Below are 15780 nucleotides of genomic sequence, written 5' to 3'. Positions count from 1 at the left end.
TGTGTTGTGTTTGTTTTCCCTACCAAGGAGGAACAGAAACTACAAGATGAGGCCCAGTCTCCCAAAGGTAAATATTCCAGAAGCACAGATTTATTACTTGGCTGTAATTCAGGATAGCACCTGTTCACCTGTGTGGTGATGAATCTGTTCGTGTGAACGTTGATATTGTTTCCTTCAGTGCCTGTTCACGTGCGTTATTGTGTGCTTCAGCACTTGTTGGACGTGAAGTCCCTGAAGTACTTGAGCAAGCTGACCCTACAGGATCGCATCACCAAATCACTGCTGCATCTGCACAAGAAGAAGAAACCCCCGAGTATTAGCGCCCAGTTCCAGGTCAGGACAGCCTCTCTTCATCCGTGTTTACGGCGTGGGTTTGGTGTGGTATGTCACGGGTATGGCGTGATGTTTTTGCCGTTTGTGCACTTGGCCAACTGCAGCATTCTCCACCCAGCTCACATTCACTAACAAAAGTGCAGCTTAATTACATCATGTCTGCCTTTTTTTTTTTTTTTTTTTTTTTTTTTTTTTTTTTTTAAGGAAATGATGCTCTTTCCTGGCTAAAACAAGGATTTTTTTTTTTCTTTTTCTTTTTTTTTATATTTATTGAACATGTGGGGAGAAGATCGGTGTTTATTTTATTTATTCATTTATTTTTTTAGATCAGTGTTTTTCTCGAAGTATGGTATCTAGATTTCAGAAAATGGATCTCGTCCATGGCTTGCTTGTTGTGTTTTGTCCAGTACAGACATCCTCATTCATTAGGATAGTCACTGGTTAAACTGGTCGTCGCCACACGCTGGACAAGACGCTCCTCTCTCGGCCCCTGGTCTTAAACCTAGAGTGAAACCGCCCCATTCCGCACACATGCGTTCCAACATGCATTCCATCAGGCTTGCACAGTGGCGAGGGAGTGGCAAAAACCCCAACGCCTGCACGCCGTCTGCGTCTGTGCAGCCCTGGCAGCATGCCCGCACACATTTGCAGATGACTTCACTCCCCCCACATCCTGTCGTAGGCCTGATGTGGTGTTTTTTGTTTTGTTTTGTTTGGGAGAGGAGAAAGTGAATTCCTGACCACTAAAATAGATGCCTCTCCTCCCTCAGTCCAGACACTGGCATGCATGCGCACGTGCACACACATGGCCTCCGCTATGGCCTGAATTTGTTTTCCAACTTTAGCTCCGTCTCAGCTCATAATGCAACAGATCCTGGATTGCAAACAAGCTCTAAACTTGCCTCACATTTAAAGGGACCCCACCTTGGAAAAGTGAATTTTTCCTAAATTTTTTAAAAAAGAAATCATTTTGAAGTCAGCATTTTGTGTAAATGGGGTTTGAAACCCCTTCACTCCTCCAGCCCATAAGGGCCATAACTGAAATCTAATCCATTTTGAAATCAATTTCTCTGCTGCCTCAATAACAAACTAATTTACGCTACATTAGCCCCGCCCACTTACATTCGCAGGCATGTTTCAGCTCAGATCGCTTTTTGAATGAGGTACAAAACAAAGCAGCCAGTCAGAACAGTGCTAATTGAACTTTTCTCCATCTATCTTAATGGCACAGTGACAGAAACATTCTGTTTAATTCTAAGGGATAAAGAAAAAGTGGGAAATGGTTGTGTAAATTGTTTTGGAACATAAAGCCACGCAATCAATGTAAGTGGACATAAATAAAAAAGTCAAAGAAAAATGTACAATATGGGTTGAAATAAGGTCACACTGATTAATGCTTGATCTCAGGTACATTTGTTGAGATGTTTGTGCTGGCTTTCTCTTAAGGCTTCCCTTAATAAGCTGATGGAGACCCTCGGCCAGTCGGAGCCCTTCTTTGTGAAGTGTATCCGGTCCAACGCGGAGAAGGTATGTTTGCGTCCAGCCCGCATGCAAACATGCCACTGCTTGACCCCTCAGACAGCCTGGAGGACACAAGAATGAGTTTGATGTTCTTGCTCTCTGTCTTCTCTGGCCTTAAGCTGCCCTTGCGGTTTAATGACCCCCTGGTGCTGAGGCAGCTTCGCTACACAGGTATGCTGGAGACCGTGCGCATTCGACAGTCAGGCTACAGCATCAAGTATACCTTTCAGGTATTTAAACACACACCCACATTCTAGTATGAGCACAGATTCACTTCTAGGACTTTATTAGAGTGAGCTTCACTTTTTCCCGCTTTGTGGAAGGGTGTTTGTGCGTTATATAATTTCCTGTGTTTGCTCGTGGCTGTAGTATCCAAGGCTGAACTCATTGTTTCCAGTGTGTCCCCTTGCTCGCCTGGGTGTGGTCAGAGCGATTGAGAGTTACTGTTGCCATCGGTTCACAGGGCTCCCTGAATTCTACTTTCAAAATATGGGCTATAATTCAAATGACGCAAGGGCCAATGATTCATTCTGTCCTATGCTATATAGCAAAATGTCATGATTTGAAATGGTAAGTATACTGGAGTTCCTAAACTTTCTGTGTAGTACATTTTGCCATTCTAGCAATTTTGGAAGTCCCCTCAACCTTGTGAGCAAGGGACTTCTTAATGACTGCATTAAAGTGTCATCTCGGTCAGTAATTCTCCCGGCAAATAAGTGGGACGCAGTCTTTATTGGTGAATGTCTGGACAGTGTGCTCACCTTGGCAGTCTGGCCTTCCACACAGCCTCCCTTTTGTCTGTAATGAATGTGGCGTGGCATAATTACATACACAGAGCGTCTGATTCCCCTGCTTCCGCCCCGATGGCCTACATAAGCAAGCTTGTGTTCCTTCTGGAATGAGAGAAATAGGATTTTTGTGTGATCTTGCCCGCGTTGAATGAACCTAATATTCCAGAGGCACGTATGAGACGTCACAGGTGTGCAAGTCCTTCTGATATATTCCCCTCTTCTGCCCTCATGTGCCTATCAGGAGTTTGTCCGTCACTTTCATGTGATGCTACCGGAGGACCTGAAACCCACCCAGGACGGCATGCGTTGCTACCTGCGCCAGGCGGACCTGTCTCCCGATGGTTTCCAAGTGGGCCGCACTATGGTATGACCCGGACCCCCGTCCGGCTTTTGAGGGCTGCGAAAATGTCCCGTCGCATAGACAAAACGAACCGTAGAGGCTTCTGGTTAGCTCTTTGATACCTGAAGGATGACGCACTCCCTCGCCTTATAAGTCGAGGTCCTGAACCACGTGGTGGTGTGCACAGCCCAGAACATCACCGCACGCTTGTGTGTGCGTCTCAGGTGTTCCTGCGTGAGGTGGAACGTCAGCAGCTGCAAGACCTCCTCCACCAGGAGGTGTTGCGAAGGATCGTCTGTTTCCAGCACCGTTTCCGAGCCCTGCTGGAAAGGAAGAACTTCCTGAGGATGAGACGGGCTGCCTGCCTCATACAGGTACGGTTCCTGCCTCGCAGCCCTGCGCCAGCTTGCTCTACGCTGCTGACGGTTCCGCTCACCACGCGCCTTTCCGAGCCCCCAGGCAGATGATTGTAAATGATTGTATTTTAAGGGTCATTCTTCCCAGATCTGTAACGCGCTCTTATTTATTCAGTCGTTTTGTTCCGCTCTGTTGATTTGTTGGCAAGTGTCTTTGACTGATATTGAAGGGGATCTGACTACACTGGCGGTTTTCTGTGTTGAAAGCTTGTTGGCTTAGTAAAAAGTACACAGAAAATTTCCTGATTGAACCTATTTATTTTTGTTCCATGAAGAACTGAAGTGAAACGCTCCGAGAAATGCTGACTGGGAAAGCTGCAGAAGCAGTTCAGAGTGAAGTGTTATTATAATCTTGTTCCCACGAGGCAGTGAAATCATTTAAAAATATTCCATTTTCACTCGGGCTGGTTCATTTTAATCAGTTCATTCTAGCATATTGTGACATTTATAACATTTTGCGTGTGGCAAAGCAAATTTCTGCTGCTTCACTTGCCGGTTCTTACGCGCTGCATACGCCTTCGCACGCAGGACTGGTGGCGCCGCTGTCGGACTAGACAGGGGGAGGAGCAGCTGGGGTGTGATCCCGGCGTCCAGCAGGAGGCAGCGGTGTGCATCCAGTCAGCCTGGCGAGGGTTTCGAGAGGGGCGGCAGTTCCTGCTGTGGAGAGCAGCAGCAGTGGTCATCCAGAGGAACTGGAGGCTGTGTTTCTACCGGCGGGCACGGGCTGCTTCAGTCATCCAGGCTGCCTGGAGGGGCCACAGGGCCCGGGAACGCTACCTCCAGCAACGGCACACGGTCATCCTACTCCAAGCGGCGTGCCGAAGTTATTTGTCAAAGCAGAGGTGAGATACTACCCTCACTACGGAGGGACACTTTGTTTAGGCTTGTTGCCTAGTAACAGGGGAAGTTGAAATGGATTACGTCTCGAGTCCATAACCTAAACTTGTTCATGCCCAGATATAACAGGTTATCACCTGATTGGTTCATGCTAATATCGCACAAACGCTCTGGCAGTAATGAGGTGCAGTATGTTGGTGTACAGTAGCCTTATAATGGCTTAAATGCTGTTAAATTGTGGATATTTGTTAGCTAAAGGTTTAGTTTTGTATTTCAAGTATTTCATTGTATATTGTGAACAGCCTGTGTGCAGTCTCAAACCATGGCAGTGAGTTCTCTCTATCCACAGCCTTCTTGGTTTCCTTCCTGTAGGTTAAGAGAACTAAGACAGCAGAAGTTAAAAGCCTCCCAGTTGCTGAATGGCCAGGCAGGCCCATCCCTGCAGGAGCAGAAACAAAGGATCATGGGCTTGGATCTGGGCACAGGGGAAGAGCCCCAAAGAAAGGAACAGGAGAGACACCAAGAGCACAGGGAGGTTTGGGAGGAGGCACAGGAGGAGACGCAGCACGGTGACAAGGAGGCAAGAGGGGAACAGACGACCGAGCCGGTGCTCAGGGAGAGGACGCGGACGTTGGAGGAGCCTAGCCTGAAGAACCGAGCCAAGAGAGAAAGCCGCAGGATGCGGGAGCTGGAGCAGGCCAAGTTCAGCCTGGAGCTGCTGAAGGTGCGTTCCACGGGCACGGTGTCCCCGTCCGAAGAGAGGCGCTGGTCCTTGGAGCTGTCCTGCGAGGGCGTCCACTCTCCTCAGGGCACACCGGACAGCCAGAGCTCCAAAGGCAGTTTCGAGCTACTTAGCATGGATGAGTATCCGAAAGACAGGGCGCCATACGCCGAGCCCGAGGACTTGGGCTCGCCGACCTCCGCATCAGACCAACTCGAAGACTTCTGCAGTAAATCATCCCTTCCTCCCAACATTCCTGTACCCGACGTCCTCTCTAGCAGCCCGAAAGCAGGTGCAGCTGCCCAGCCCACCCTGCCAAGGCTGGAGAACACACTCCCGACATTCTACATCCCTCCGGCAGACGGCAGCCCCTCAGTCACCAGGCCCAGCGTGGATGTCTCCGCTGTGCTGCCCGGGAGTCCCGCAAAGCCTACCTGGGACACGAGGGAGTCCTCCCGCCGGCCTGCGGCAGTGGCGATCCGCATGCAGAAGGAGACGTCCCGGGGTAAAGGGGACGCCAGTTCCCCGGAAGCCCGAGAGTCCCCGAGCCCGGTCCAGGCCACGCTGGAGAGGCTGGAGAGGATGAACGAGGAGCAGCGCGAGCGCCAGCGGCAACAGCAGCAGCAGAACGAGCGGGTGATGATGGAACAGATCCGCCAGCAGAAGGACATCCTGGAGAAGCAGCGGAAGTCCTTCGCCCAGTACGAGAAGGCGATGTTGGAGAAGCAGAGGGATGAGGCCCTGCAGAGGATTGAGCGGAGGAGGCAGGGAAGCCCCAGGGGCACGCTGGACGGAGCCAGCTTGGACACGGGGCTCGCCCCGATAGCCCAACCGGAGCCCGACCTCTGCTCTCCGCCCACCCAGAGCCTGACCTCTGCTCTCCGGGTTCCAGACGTTCGTGGCCCTCCCTCCACCATCAGGGACAGGCCGAAAGACAGACGCAACTTGCCCGACGGATGGGCACCGAAGCTCACCCTGGAGTCTCGACTAGTTGGAGTAAGGGGGCTCCCACATAAGAAGCCCCCTGCTAAGAGTGTTAACATCCACGTGACTGAGAAGCCTGGAAATATATTCTTCTCGTCTAAAGACAAGGGTTACCACTCAGAGTAAGAACTGAGTTTCGATTCTCAGTCGGGTGTCATTCAGAACTCTATTTTTACCTGGAAATGAATTTAGTGGAAACTTAATAACTGACTGTATTCCAGATTTAAGAAGGAATTCACCAGCCCAGGGAAGTCAGCGGGAGTTCAGAAGGAGGCCACCCCTTCAGATTTCACATCCTTAAAAGCACTGAAAGGTCGTGAGGTGAGAAATAAACCGTAGACAAAGCTGATCTTGCATTCAACACCACCTGGTCCTACCAGCTTTGTAAATCCTTACAAGGACTCAGTATATTACATTATTTTATTGTATTGGTGCATTTGTGTATGCATTATAATGTTGTAATATGCGAGCATTCTGGATCCTGGACACGCCAACATGGTAAACGCCTTTGCATACGGGTTTGTCCAAGGAGCGTTTTTACTTGTGGTGTTATTGTTTGGTTGATCAGGTTGCCAGACCAGGCCATAAAAAAGCCCGCATGGCTCGGACTCGCTCAGACTTCCTGACCCGTGGTTCAAATCCCCCGGGGGAGGGGGAGTCAGAGGAGGAAGAGTATGATGAGAGCCCTCTGGCTTCTGGCCCACCCGTCCCCAAGCAGGACTTGGAGGGGGTGTCACTAGAGGCTTGTCACAGTGACTCAGAAATGGTAATGAAATGGCCGACGCTGGCCTGAGCAAGCCCTCTTATGGAGCCCGACCCGACAATGTGGCGCCTCTCTGCCTCTAACCTCTCCAGAAGCTCCTCACAGACCTCTGTGCTTGCCTCTCCAAACACTGTAGTTTTACAAGGTTTGGGAAACACCTTCTGAAACTGGTCCTCATCTGTAATGGCAGCCATATTTGTGTTCTACTTCCATGTAGCTGCTTCTGCATTTAAGAAAAGAAGTAGATGGATAAGTTAATATAATATATATAAAATCTGCAATATATATTTGAACTTTTTTATTGGTATATATTTGAACTATTTTATTACAATATAGGCCCAGCAAATATATCTTGGATTTAGTAGTAGTAGTAACATTTAATACTTCAAATTATTAAATGTTTTTTTTAATGATAATTAGTCCGCATCACTGATGGGATTCATTTCAGTACCCACACGGAAGTTCCTTTGCTTTAAAGGTTTCAGCCACACGGACCTGGACGATGCCTTTCACAAGCGTGTTTCCCCTTCTCAACGTGAATGTCCGCTCCGTGCGTTAACCCTGCACCGTGCTTCCCCCCCCCCCCCCACCCCACCCCGATCACTGAGCTAGGCGGGACTGCGACGGGCACCGTGCAGCTCGGGCCCGTGGCGTCCGGAGGTTCTGCCTCGGGTTTCGTCACTGCTGCATGCTTTCGACTAAAGCTTCCTCTGTCCACACCGGCAGAGCTCCCTGTTGCGACGCGAGCCTCCCCCTCACCCTGCAGACGTCTTTGTCACCGTTTCACCATTTCACCATTCCTCATCTCCTCGTCTACGGCCCTCGCACATTCCATCCACAGCCAACAAGAGCTCTCCTTGCTTTTATGCTGTATAGAAGCTTTTAATGTTTCTGGTCTTCAGATGCACATTTGTAATATTTTTAAACAATTGGCAGTAACTAAAGTGGATGAAGAGAGATGCAGGTCTTTTCTCAGTGTGCTATGGCACCACCTACTGGCACATGGAGTTTCCTGCTGAAATGGCAGGTTAAGAATGAATGCTCCTGTGTTTGACGTGACGTGACTCTGCCTTCTTTTAATTAATACGATGCTTGAGAAGGAGTAACCGTGGTGATCTTCTCTTCCCTTTTTTAAACCACCTACTCTGTTTTCAGCCGTGCACGTCCACTCAAGAGCAGAAGCTGAAGCACAAGACCATGTCGTCTGGGGACCTCGGAAAGAGCGAAACTCTCCGAACGTTTGCACTGGCAGATGGAAGGTGCTTATGACTTAATGCCTGCTTTTTGTTTTTGTTTTTTTTGTTTTTTTGAGTTAGAGAAATCACTATTGAATCAACAGTACAAACTTTTTAAACCAATGTCCTTTGGCTTTGCGCATAAACAAACACGTCCTTGCTCTCAGGGTTCGGGCTAAGATACGTTTCTGGTCAAAGGCGAGGCAGGGAGAAAAGAAGCCGTCGAGGGAGGGGCTGGCGTGTGCCGCCGACGCCCCGGACGGGGACTACTCTGACACCGCCCTCCTCATGGCCGAGGGTGAGCGGAAGGGCCGACCGTGCTGGCCGTTATCCCGAGTGCATTCCCAGGCTAGAGAGCCTGCTCACCTTTCTTGCTGTGCGCAGGTGAGTGGCTGTCGCCCCCCCGGAGCCCAGACTTCAGCGCCCAACGGGAGTTCAAGGAGAACAAGGAACCCTCACCCAAAGTCAAGCGCCGCCGCAGCGTGAAGATCAGCAGTGTGGCTCTAGAGCCCGCCCAGTGGCAGAATGACGAACTGCAGATCCTCACCTGCGCCAGCGACTACAGGAGCATGAACGAGTTCCTGATGAGGAAGGTGGGCACAGGCTTTCCTCGGTCTGCTTTCTCCGGCTGACGTGCGTTTAAATAAATGTGAAAAATCCAGACTCGGTGCGTCTCACCTGGCATTTCCACAGATCACCGATCTGGACACGGAGAACAGTAAGAAGGATACGATGGTGGACGTTGTCTTTAAAAAGGCACTCAAAGAGTTCCGCGTCAACATTTTCAACTCCTATTCCACAGCCTTGGCCGTGAGCACGAGCACACCACACAACTCCGCTACCGATACACAGTACACACAACCCTACCGTTCCTCTACAGACGTGGATATGTCTTCCTGGCAGTTGTTTGTGCTTGTGCCTTGACCATCTTCCATGTTTGACGCAGATGGACGATGGCAAGAGCATCCGCTACAAGGACCTCCACGCGCTCTTCGAGCAGATCCTGGAGAAGACCATGCGCCAGGAGCAGAGGGACTGGAGTGAGTCGCCTGTCAGGGTGTGGGTGAACACCTTCAAGGTGTTCCTGGACGAGTTCATGACCGAGCACAAGCCGCAGGACGGCGGCGTGAGCAAGGTAGGTCACGTGCTTCACGTGCCGCCAGAACCAATCACTGAAGCCTCCTTCACTCATCTCCCCGTTATGCACGTGTGTCTCTCGCAGGCTCCCAAACCGGATCGCAAAAAGAGGAGAAAAAAGGATTCAGACATTGTGAGTGCAATCGCAAACTGCGCGTTATGCAATTGCGACAAATGAACTACGGATGCAAGGTTGATGGTTGGTTTTTTTTGTTTGTGCGGCTTGTTTCTCTTGCCTGCAGGTGGAGGAGCACAATGGCCACATCTTCAAGTCCACGCAGTACAGCATTCCTACGTACTGCGAGCACTGCTCGTCCCTCATCTGGATGATGGACAGGGCGTGCGTCTGCAAGCGTGAGTTCCCGCCATGCGCCAAAGCGGCCCCGCCCTCGGGCCAGTGTAAACACATCGTTTACGGCCAAACCCGCGGTTCTTCCGGCCAATCCGCTCCATTCTGGAACAGCTTGGCTTTATTAGGCGGGATGTTTCCCGCGCGCTCCCATTACAATGCCGGGAATGCTGGCTTTGGCTCAGGCAGATTTAACGAGCCGTTTCCTATGCGTCGTCTTTGCTTTTCCATGAGACGTATCCGAGACCTGAGGGTGAGCAAATAAACGACACTCACCAAGATATCTGTCTCCTGTGCAGTGTGCCGCTACGCCTGCCACAAGAAATGCTGTCTGAAGACACTCACCAAATGCAGCAAGAAGGTAAGCATCCCGTGTAATTCCTGTCATACAAGAAAAGCCAATAAAGTGCAGTAGTTGGGCAGTTTTGCTTGAATTTCTTGAACAGAGGGGAGCTACAGCATTTTCAAGTGCGAGTGTGCGTGTCATTTATAGTACGATCCTGAGCTGTCCCCGAGGCAGTTTGGCGTGGAGGTGTCTCGTCTGATCACCGATGAGCGCTCCGTCCCCCTGGTGGTGGAGAAGCTCATTAACTACATCGAGATGCATGGCCTCTACACGGAGGGCATCTACAGGAAGTCAGGCTCCACCAATAAGATTAAGGAGCTGAAGCAGGGCCTGGACACAGGTAGGGCCCTCAAACAGGCGGTCAGAGGCACAGCGGTGGCACGGCCGTGCCCTCGGATCGTGTCTGATCTCCCTGTTGCGTGCCCACAGACGTGAGCAGTATGAATCTGGATGAGTACAGCATCCACGTCATCGCCAGCGTTTTCAAGCAGTGGTTGCGTGATTTGCCCAATCCCCTTATGACCTTTGAACTCTATGAGGAGTTCCTGAGAGCTATGGGTAAGCGGTTAGCCTGGCTCAGCACATATACAACACAAAACTGAACACTAACTGTTGAGCACAGAGTGGAGAAAAATGGCCATTCTGTTGATAGTGTTAAGGATTTGCTATACAAGCAACAGAATTAACCTTTTGCTAATGGATTCAGGCCTCCAGGAGAAGAAGGAGGTGTTGAGAGGGGTCTACTCTGTGATCGACCAGCTCAGCAGAACCCACCTGAACACGCTGGAGAGACTCGTGTTCCACCTGGTCAGGTAAGAGATCAGCTCTGATCTCCTGGTCTCATTTCCAGCAGGCATCGCTCATGTTTCTGAACATTGTCACATGTTTGTGCTTTGTCCAGGATTGCCCTGCAAGAGGAGACCAACCGCATGTCCGCCAACGCCCTGGCCATCGTCTTTGCACCCTGTATCTTGCGTTGCCCCGATAGCACTGACCCACTACAGAGCGTGCAGGACATCAGCAAAACCACAGCGTATGACACAAGTCTTAGACTACGGGTTTAGATGAGGAGTGACGAGACACTACATGTCATTCCCAGCATCCCACTGCTTTGGGCCAACAAGATTGATGTAGGTGGCAGGGGATTACTGATCCGATGTCTCCTCTCTGTGTGTGTGTGTGTGTGTGTGTGTGTGTGTGTGTGTGTGTGTGTGTGTGTGTGTGTGTGTGTGTGTGTGTGTGTGTGTGTGTGTGTGTGTGCGTGCTCTTCAGATGTGTGGAGCTGATCATTTGTGAGCAGATGAACAAGTACAAAGCTCGGCTGAAGGACATCAACAGCCTGGAGTTTGCCGAGAACAAAGCCAAGAGCCGTCTCACGTTCATTCGCCGCTCCATGGTGAGTAGGAGAGTGAAGCGGCGCTCATGGGACCTCCAGACCTTTTTGCGTAATAGCAACGCACGTCTCCCACCCTGCGCCTGCACTTTTGAACCCCGTGTGTTTCTCCTTCCTGTATCTCTCTTTAACTCCATGTTCTCCTCTCTCCATTCCTTTCTCCTCTCTAATCCAGAAGCCTGTAGTAATTGCAGTTAGGTTTATGAGCATAGCCCGCACTGCAGTGGCGGTACGTACCCTCACATCCTAGCCTCACTCAGCCGTCCCGTGGGTGCCGTCCGCCCATGTCTGTGTGCTCCCTCTCCGTCACCGGCACGCCAGTGATTGGCTCCTTTGTTTGTGTCGCACCCTGTCGGATCTACACCGGTGCTGACCGAGAGCCGATTTGTTTACCGTAACTTGGCACTGTACCACGGGCACCTTGGTTTCTGAAGGTGGCTGTCCATCGCTGGCCACGCCTCCATTTCATGGTGCCGTGTTCCATCGCAGCCTGTCCCCCACCCTGTCCGTCATAGGTGTCCCGTCTCAAGTCCACAGGATATGATGTAACCCCCCCCCCCCCTTTCCCTTCTCGATTTTGGCCACATGCAGTCGAACGCGGCCAGAAAGGTAACAGCTAGAATGCTCAGAAGTGCGTCTGTGCTGTTGCTTTTGTAGTCTGTAGCGAGAATGCGTGAGAGCTCGGAATAAAACCATACCATTGGACAGCATGGTTCGCAGCGAAAGCAGCTCTGGCGCTGAGCTGGACTCCAGCGACCCACGAGCCGCCCACGTCCGCTCCTTACACGTCGTAAGGCTGAACTGTGCGTGTTTGCTGTCCACAGGGCAAGGGGCAGGTGCACAAGGCGAGGTACCACACGCCGTCCCCTCCGGTGAGCCCTCATTCGCCCACTGCGCCCGAGGCCATGGAGGAGAGTGGCGAGGAAGATGCAGGGCGCGAGCCCCGCGTCACAGAGCAGCAGCAGGCCATGCAGCAGGAGGCGCGCGAGCTGACTGAACAGATCGAGAGCCTGCAGAAAGAGAAGTGAGTGACCCGACTAGGCTGAACGCCGCAGGCAGGGGCCTTGATGAGCAGACGGGCGGGGGCACCACCTAATTGCTGGTTGCTTGCGTCCGCAGGGAGGAGCTGACGTTTGAAATGCTGTCCCTGGAACCGCGGGCGTCCGACGACGAGACCCTCGAGTCCGAGGCGTCCATCGGGACGGCGGACAGCTCCGAGAACCTAAACGTGGATTCCGAAGAAGCCACCTCTGACTTCTCCGGTACGTGTCCTCATGCCCGCCTGGGGGGGGGGGGGATTTACCCGTCTCTTGCTCACTCCGTTTCTGTGCGCCTGTCACTGACCGCCTCCTGCTCCTGTGCCAACAGAGAGAGGCCCGGCGGAGGCTGGCGCCCGACGCCGGAGGCCCGAGGGGAAGAGCCGGCGGACGCTGCAACGACAGCCTGACTCGATGGACTCTGCGGACTCCATCACATCCTCGGTCTCGTCGCCGTCACGCTCGCACCTGCTGGCCACCGCCGGCCGCCCGCACTCCAAGCCTCCCTCGCAGACACCGCTCTGCTCCAGCTTTGCTGACGACCGGCGGGACACGACCGAGCCGGATGGCGAGGAAGGGCCGCGGTTCACCAGCCACGGCACCTTCAGCCCCGAGAAGGGCAAACACAGGCTGCACGGCACCAAGCACTCCTCCCAAAGGCGCCATGAGCCACCGGACGGCGGCAGCCACAAGAGGGAGCCAGACCTGCCACCACAGCAGCTAGTGTTGTATGGCTCCAACGAGTTCATGGTGTGAGATTACGGCCCCTCCGTCCCGAGATTTTGCCCTCCTACGCTAGCTCGCTCCACAGTACCCTGTCCGCGTTCGCCCGCCAGCCAAAACAGTCCGCAAGTGCCATTTCCACAGAGGGGTGGGGCTGGGGGTGGGGTGTTGAGGCTCCACCCCAAATGGGGGCCACACCCTTTGGTTGCTTGTCTGATCTATGACCGAGTTTGGCTGTTCCAAGCCGCAGCTTAGAGGGCTGTGCTTTTGGAGGCTGGGTGGAGTGGGGAGGTGTGGAGGAGGACGAAGGGAAGCCAGCTTGAACACTCTGGTCTCCGCAACGCCGCCTCTGGACGTCCTGCTGCAGACACAGGAGACAAAGCCATCGATCGTGCAGACCCACTGAACTTAAGCTAAACCATTGGCTGCTTCTGAAGTTTACAGTTTATAACCAAGTAAGCAGCGTGTTCTATAATTACATGGATGTATTTTGTTCCCCAGCCTATTTAATAAATTTTAATTACATGCTACATGTATAAATCTCTATATAAATATTATGTGACATAAAATGTATAAAGCCGGAACACCAGTGATTTTTCTGGGTTGTTAAATTCATGTATTTATCTTTTTTCCTGTTAAGAATACTTTAGAAAGGTGTGTGTGTGTGTGTGTGAGAGAGAACCACTTAACGTGTTTGAAGTTCTCGCTGCTTTTTGTTTTTGTTTTGGGGGGGGGGGGGGTTAATCTTGGCATCAAAAGGTCCAAGCAAGCTGGCGTTTTAATGCCAGAGGATCCCGCTAAATGAAGACTCGGAAGTGTTTAAATCAGAAGTGTTTGAGTCATACTGCCTACTGTAAATCCCCTCTCATCGGCCAGGCCCTGAGCACTGGTGTTGGAGCAAAACTCAGTGTTGTTCTCGTTCATGCTTGTGTAAGCTGATGAGTCATTGACGCGTTTAGTATGTGCCCAACTCTTTTTCCGGAGCAAAGAGACAAACTAACTACGGTGTGTGACTGGTGGGAGTTAATAACATGCTCCAGCCTCTAATCATTTTACTGAGCTTTTGCCTGTGTGGCTTTGCTAAAGCTGGCCTACCCTCTACTCTCACGTTGATATGCAGATTTGCCTCCGATGAGCCAGAGGGTGAAGAACAAAGTGATGTTTACTGTCATTTACTGTCAACCATTAATGTGTTACATATTTAGATTACATTAGCAGCACTGTTCTCAAAGGGACGTAGATCTTAATCTGCTTTCTGTCAGCTGACGAGTATGATTACCAGACTGTGGTAACAGACTTTTAAAGTCTGTATATCAGAAAAATGACACACACACACACACAGCGCAGTAGCAAAGTGTTGGCTACGCAGTCCCAGTCGCAGAGAACCTCCACTGTGCTTTTCTGAGCTAACCGAAGCTCTTCTTGAAGCTTTATCCTGAAGGTATTATATGGCATTGTGGTGTTCTGCTAAAGACGGCGTGCCTGTCAGCGAACAAGGCTTGGCTTTTACATGTACACAACAGTATATGTGGGGAAAATGACAAGCTGTATTCAATTATATTCTCATACGGTATTTAAAATATAATCTTTCATTGTTGGAGATGGCCCTGATAGGAGCAGAACCAGATTAGGTGTATGCTCCCACCTCAGCAGTCCAATCCATTAGGCAGAGGTGTGTGTGTGTGTGCACGCGCATATGTGTGTGTGTGTGTGTGTGTGTGTGTGTGAGTGAGTGAGAGAAAAGTATTTGAGATGTTTCTTATCAGAATTGAAAATGTCAGCAGTTGTAAAAACATTTTGAACAAAACCTATCAGCATTAAATCAAAGCTGAAACAAGGTGTGGTTTGCCTTTTTTTTTTAAATGGACCTCATATTTACTCTTCACTTGATATAAAAAAAAAATAACTCTTGTAATAATGGATGCTTATTTTATTATAATAACCAGCTCACCTTTTCATTAAGTTAATTAAAGAAAGACATACTAACCATTCTCTCATCTGGCGTGAGTGACGAATGGGGGCAGTCCTGGTGCAGGATTTTGTAACCTTTTTAGCTAGTTAAAGTGATGTCAGTTTGACATGTCAGTTTTTAGATCCAGTTGATGTGAATGCAAGTGAAAAACACCATCACATCTGATCAAACCTACAAAGGTCAAACTGGGTGAAACCCATGCCCTGTTTCACTTAATGATGATCTTTGTGTTATGACACTTGGGAAACCTAGCCATAATATTTTGTTCAGCCTAGTGAGATTGACAGTTTAAGAAGTACTTCCATGTGACCATGCAGAACGTAAACCAATGATGAGCTACAGTCTTTCAATAGGGCTCCCTCCTCTGAATTTCCTTTGCTTTATTTTTGAAGCAATATGTAAATACTGTTCACCGTTCAAAACCCACCTTTCACGTCCCTGGTCCATGCAAAACAACCCATTTTGACATCCGTTTCTCTGATGTCGTGATAAACTCATTTACATATCCCCACCGATTCAGCCCACAGCAGTCTAGCCTGAGATGAAGAAAGAAACTAATTCCCTTTAGAATGTTTTCTTGCTTGTCTTACTTGCAGGGATGTCACCGATGAAGCTGTCTGGGGCTGAGATTAATTTAGGGTTAGTCTCTCATGCTCTGTGAGAGTGCAGGACCATCCCTTTGTGCAAAGTTAGCCAGGCAAACTCCAGAACAGACACAGCCATGGGTGAGCTACAATCACACGCCAAGATTACCTAGCAGCAGTGCTGCCATTTTCTGCCTTTGAGGGTACTTGAAACCAAACAAAAAAAAGCCTATATACATATTTGCGGACATGATTTGTTCAGTCCCCTCTGTAGTGCAGACAGCATCATGACATTTAG

The 15780-nt window shown here is 50.4% G+C and overlaps 1 protein-coding gene across 9 annotated transcripts in view; it reads left to right on the top strand.

Moving 5' to 3' along the window:
• The window catches only part of myo9aa (myosin IXAa), a 63657-nt gene extending 48894 nt beyond the window's left edge, over window positions 1-14763 (top strand). For 8 of the 9 annotated variants that reach the window (XM_035532162.1, XM_035532157.1, XM_035532149.1 and 5 more), the window contains 26 exons: window positions 28-67; window positions 211-333; window positions 1780-1860; window positions 1974-2084; window positions 2887-3009; window positions 3210-3359; window positions 3930-4243; window positions 4611-6065; window positions 6165-6264; window positions 6512-6709; window positions 7862-7965; window positions 8109-8239; window positions 8326-8534; window positions 8635-8751; window positions 8888-9076; window positions 9164-9211; window positions 9321-9432; window positions 9727-9788; window positions 9921-10113; window positions 10203-10331; window positions 10480-10585; window positions 10675-10806; window positions 11046-11169; window positions 11991-12190; window positions 12286-12428; window positions 12535-14763. In XM_035532162.1, the coding sequence (XP_035388055.1) occupies window positions 28-67; window positions 211-333; window positions 1780-1860; window positions 1974-2084; window positions 2887-3009; window positions 3210-3359; window positions 3930-4243; window positions 4611-6065; window positions 6165-6264; window positions 6512-6709; window positions 7862-7965; window positions 8109-8239; window positions 8326-8534; window positions 8635-8751; window positions 8888-9076; window positions 9164-9211; window positions 9321-9432; window positions 9727-9788; window positions 9921-10113; window positions 10203-10331; window positions 10480-10585; window positions 10675-10806; window positions 11046-11169; window positions 11991-12190; window positions 12286-12428; window positions 12535-12959 (5119 nt within the window). In that variant the 3' untranslated portion in view covers window positions 12960-14763. The remainder of the gene's footprint in view (window positions 1-27; window positions 68-210; window positions 334-1779; window positions 1861-1973; window positions 2085-2886; window positions 3010-3209; window positions 3360-3929; window positions 4244-4610; window positions 6066-6164; window positions 6265-6511; window positions 6710-7861; window positions 7966-8108; window positions 8240-8325; window positions 8535-8634; window positions 8752-8887; window positions 9077-9163; window positions 9212-9320; window positions 9433-9726; window positions 9789-9920; window positions 10114-10202; window positions 10332-10479; window positions 10586-10674; window positions 10807-11045; window positions 11170-11990; window positions 12191-12285; window positions 12429-12534) is intronic. The other variant, XM_035532177.1, reaches the window with a different exon arrangement.
• The last annotated feature ends 1017 nt before the right edge of the window (window positions 14764-15780 follow it).

This window comes from Electrophorus electricus, chromosome 1 (assembly GCF_013358815.1).
Source record: "Electrophorus electricus isolate fEleEle1 chromosome 1, fEleEle1.pri, whole genome shotgun sequence".
Taxonomy (NCBI): domain Eukaryota; kingdom Metazoa; phylum Chordata; class Actinopteri; order Gymnotiformes; family Gymnotidae; genus Electrophorus; species Electrophorus electricus.
The sequence above is the reverse complement of the archived record's forward strand: the minus strand, read 5'-3'. Positions and strand labels throughout refer to the sequence as shown.